At 40.2% G+C, this 3555-nt stretch overlaps 1 protein-coding gene across 1 annotated transcript; it reads right to left on the bottom strand.

The window, feature by feature from the left end:
• Positions 1-824: 824 nt before the first annotated feature.
• On the bottom strand, positions 825-1967 carry LOC124550827 (longitudinals lacking protein, isoforms H/M/V-like). Its single transcript, XM_047125552.1, has one exon. It carries the CDS (start codon positions 1965-1967, stop codon positions 825-827), a length of 1143 nt encoding a protein of 380 aa, XP_046981508.1.
• Between the last annotated feature and the right edge of the window lie 1588 nt (positions 1968-3555).

Raw genomic sequence — 3555 nt, 5'->3', positions numbered from 1 at the left:
GTTTCAGTTAGCAATGAAGCCATCACTCAATAAATTACATTGAGCAAGTGAGACTGTGAACTAAATATTATATTCCAATTACTCACTGCTGCTCCATAGTGTCATGGTAAAAGTTAACAAATATCCAACTGATGCGCAATAGAACTGTGTGCCAATGTACTACATTTCAAATCGTTACAATACCAGAGCAACAATTGATTTTTTGACTCTAGATGAGCCATTTGCAAAACCCTACTTCATTTTGTAGCTCGCTTTTGTGTGTGAGTCATTTGGAAGGCTCCTCACGGCTGAAAGCAGCATTATGTCATTACTAGAGGGGCAATACTCAAGTGGCGCAATAGACAAGTTGAGATAAGGGGATTATACTGTCTCAGCAATTACTTAGAACCATCTCAACAGATACTGCCTTTAACATTTGAAATATTAGTTGCTACATTCTTCTTTCCTACCTGCATTCTGACATACGTGCAGAATTTTTCCGCAGCTGCGAGTTTATATGACATCGAGGTAAGTTGAATGCCTGACTACACCCACTGCTTCAACACCATCTGTGATTTTTTTTCAAATGACAAGCAAGAGTAATATAACTCAATAGGTATCACATATGCCAATTACCTAAAAGGATTCATGTGATTTCTCAGTTTACATGGGTTTAAACTTACTAAGATGAATGACTCCTTACCACGTGTGCTGTTAAATGATGCCTCTGAGTATATCTCACAAGACAATGAGGACACCTGAACTGTGGTTCTTTCCCACACTCACACTTCAAGTGCCTCGACAAACATTTGCAATAACGATAAGACCTTCCACAAGCATCACACCTAAATCGATTTGGTAATACTGACATTGCTTCTACTAAGTATGAGTTCCCATTTTTCTTCAAGACTGCAGAAACCTTGACCACTGAATGAAACTTTTGGTATCTCTCTCACCAATTCTCCAAAAGTATTACAGTTGTCACTGCCACTACCACGATCACAATTATCACCTTCATCCGTGTCATCATCTAGGACGATCTCCTCTATACTGTTGCCATTGAAATCACCTGCATCCTTCTGCTTCATTTCTGGCAGAAGGTCTGTCCCACATCTTTCACCACATGTCCCTAGAGATTCCAATGTTCTCAGCTCTTTGCCAAATGAGCACACTGAAAGCACATTTTCACTTAACATTCCCTGTTCTCCAGTATTATCATTGGAAGATCCTGGCAATTCATTGGAATCTAAAGTGTTGGAAACAGAGTTAAACAATGTTCCAGACGCACTTGTGTTTGATTTAGTGTGTGTTTTCGTAACAGCTGAACACTCGAACACATTGAAGGCCTCAGTATCACTAATATCTTGAAGCAGAGCTGGCTCATCAACTGGTTTTTCCCGGGAGACATAACTGGAACTATCACTGTCACATTTCTGAGCAGCCAGCAGATGAGAATCACTGTCTTCAAAACATTCTAGCTCTAAGTCGTGTGATGAGGAAACATCTTTTTTCCGCTCCATTTGAGAACCGTGCCTGGGTTCAAACAAATGTTTTGTGAAAATTTGTTCTACAGAATGAATGGCAGATTCATCCATTCTCCTAAGTCTGAGTTCATTCTTCATACTGCTATCACCAGCAAATGAGAGGCCCTTAATCTGTAGAGTCTCAGCAATCTCAAGGAAGGTACAGAGCTTATTCTGTGGTACCTTCACTTCTCCAGAGTATATAAATTCCATAAGTGCCTTCAAGATTTGAAATTTTACATCTGCCAGTATAACAATTGGATGCTTTTCACAATGCTGACTAAATAGTAATTCAAAATATGGACTGCAAGCTGAGAGAATCACTCTATGTGCTTTGAAATACTGACCTTCAGCACTTATTGTGCAGTCTGCTAGACTCCCATTATCTAGAAGAGAGCTGAAGATAGATAATAGAGTAGTCTGGTGGTTATTCCATCTCAGGTAGACATCCGTGTCTCGTTCCATACTGAACAGTGTAATACAGTTAAGGATCTGGTGCAACAACTCAAATCAGTGCAAGCAAATGCTTGAAGTCAATCATTTCTCTGCAACAACACTTAATCACCTCTGAACAGAAGAACACAGCACTGGTCAGTTTCCGTGTGACTAACTAAGCAGACATTCTGGAGTCCAGCCACATTTTTTACACATCGTCACTTGCATCATCAGTTAAACTAAGGTTGACAATCTTCTTGAGACTGCAGAATCAGCTAGTTGGTCACGGAATTCTCATTTTGCCAACCTATTGTGCAAACAATCACATGTTATTCATGCCACCATAATGCAAGGGTAGTGTAAAAATTAAGCAGAAGCAAATAAATGGTTTTTAAAATATTTATTCATTTGTTGGAACTGAAAATCCTTAACCAGGCTAAACATTCCTAGTATAAATTTCTACACAGCATTCCAATGAAACTGTCAGCACAGACAAACGTGCAAAGGACAGTCAACAAGAGACAAAATAATCACACAGCCAGCAGAAGCAGTCATGAATGCTGAGTAATAAAAGTGCTTGTAGGACTACACGGTTCTCCCTACCGATATTGTCATGTATGTTCCTCCACTTCCAGATAACTCTATTCCAATAATAATAATAATAATAATAATAAACTAACTCCATGATGAGGCCAAGAGGACCATCCAATGCCAATTGGCCACTGTGCCATCCTCATCCACGTGGCATCAAATGGATGTGGAGTGGATGGGTATGGAGCCAGCACGCCACACTCCTATGCATTGTCAGTTCTGCAGACCTGGTAATCACTGCTTTTCATTCAGGTGGCTTCTCCATTGAGCTACCTTATTGAGCAGTAGCAGCTCCATGATCTGGAAAGTCTGCAAAATGACCTGGAGAGTGGTGAGTTGACCACATGCCCATCCATACGGCATTGTTATGATGCCTCAAGGCAGAGGATGACACAGTGGTCAGGAGACATCCCTCAGGCCTTCGCAGCCTGGTGAGAAGCTCGTTTAGCACCTCGATAGGCATCACACGGCAGAGTGAATCCCATTCCAGTCCTCCCACCAAAGAAAAAATCCTGGTGACAAGAAATAACCATGGGACCTCTGTACAGCAATAAGACAGGCTGACCACTTAGCTAGAGGTGGGCCCATTATATATGCCTGGGACTTTGGGAACTATTTTGATGCTCTAAATGGCCTCATTGTAACCTTATTTTGTAAAAATCTATTTACATTCTTCTGTACAATGATAGGTACAATAATGTAAAATAATAGATGTACAGTAGGCAATTGTTAGACAAGAACCATATAAACACAGCTGTCCCTCAGGATAATGTATTGAGACAAATTTTGTACCTAATATACATCAATGACTCTCCAGACAGTTTAAGTCATGGATAAAAAGTTCTCTCTGCTGATTACTACAACATCACAGTCATTTTATAACACCATAACTCCTAGTAGAGAAAGCGGATGACACCCTCAAGGACGTTTATGATTGGGCACTATGCAATAAATTAACATTGAAGAAAAAAAAACAGTATACCCTTCTGTATGAAGAGGGCAAACACCTCTGTTTCATTAAGCATAG

This window comes from Schistocerca americana, chromosome 9, assembly GCF_021461395.2.
Source record: "Schistocerca americana isolate TAMUIC-IGC-003095 chromosome 9, iqSchAmer2.1, whole genome shotgun sequence".
Classification (NCBI taxonomy): domain Eukaryota; kingdom Metazoa; phylum Arthropoda; class Insecta; order Orthoptera; family Acrididae; genus Schistocerca; species Schistocerca americana.
This window is presented reverse-complemented; position numbering and strand designations above follow the sequence as displayed.

What these genes read in the sequence shown, in the direction of transcription:
- LOC124550827 (XM_047125552.1), bottom strand. Translation starts at nt 1,967, where the DNA reads ATGGAACGAGACACGGATGTCTACCTGAGATGGAATAACCACCAGACT.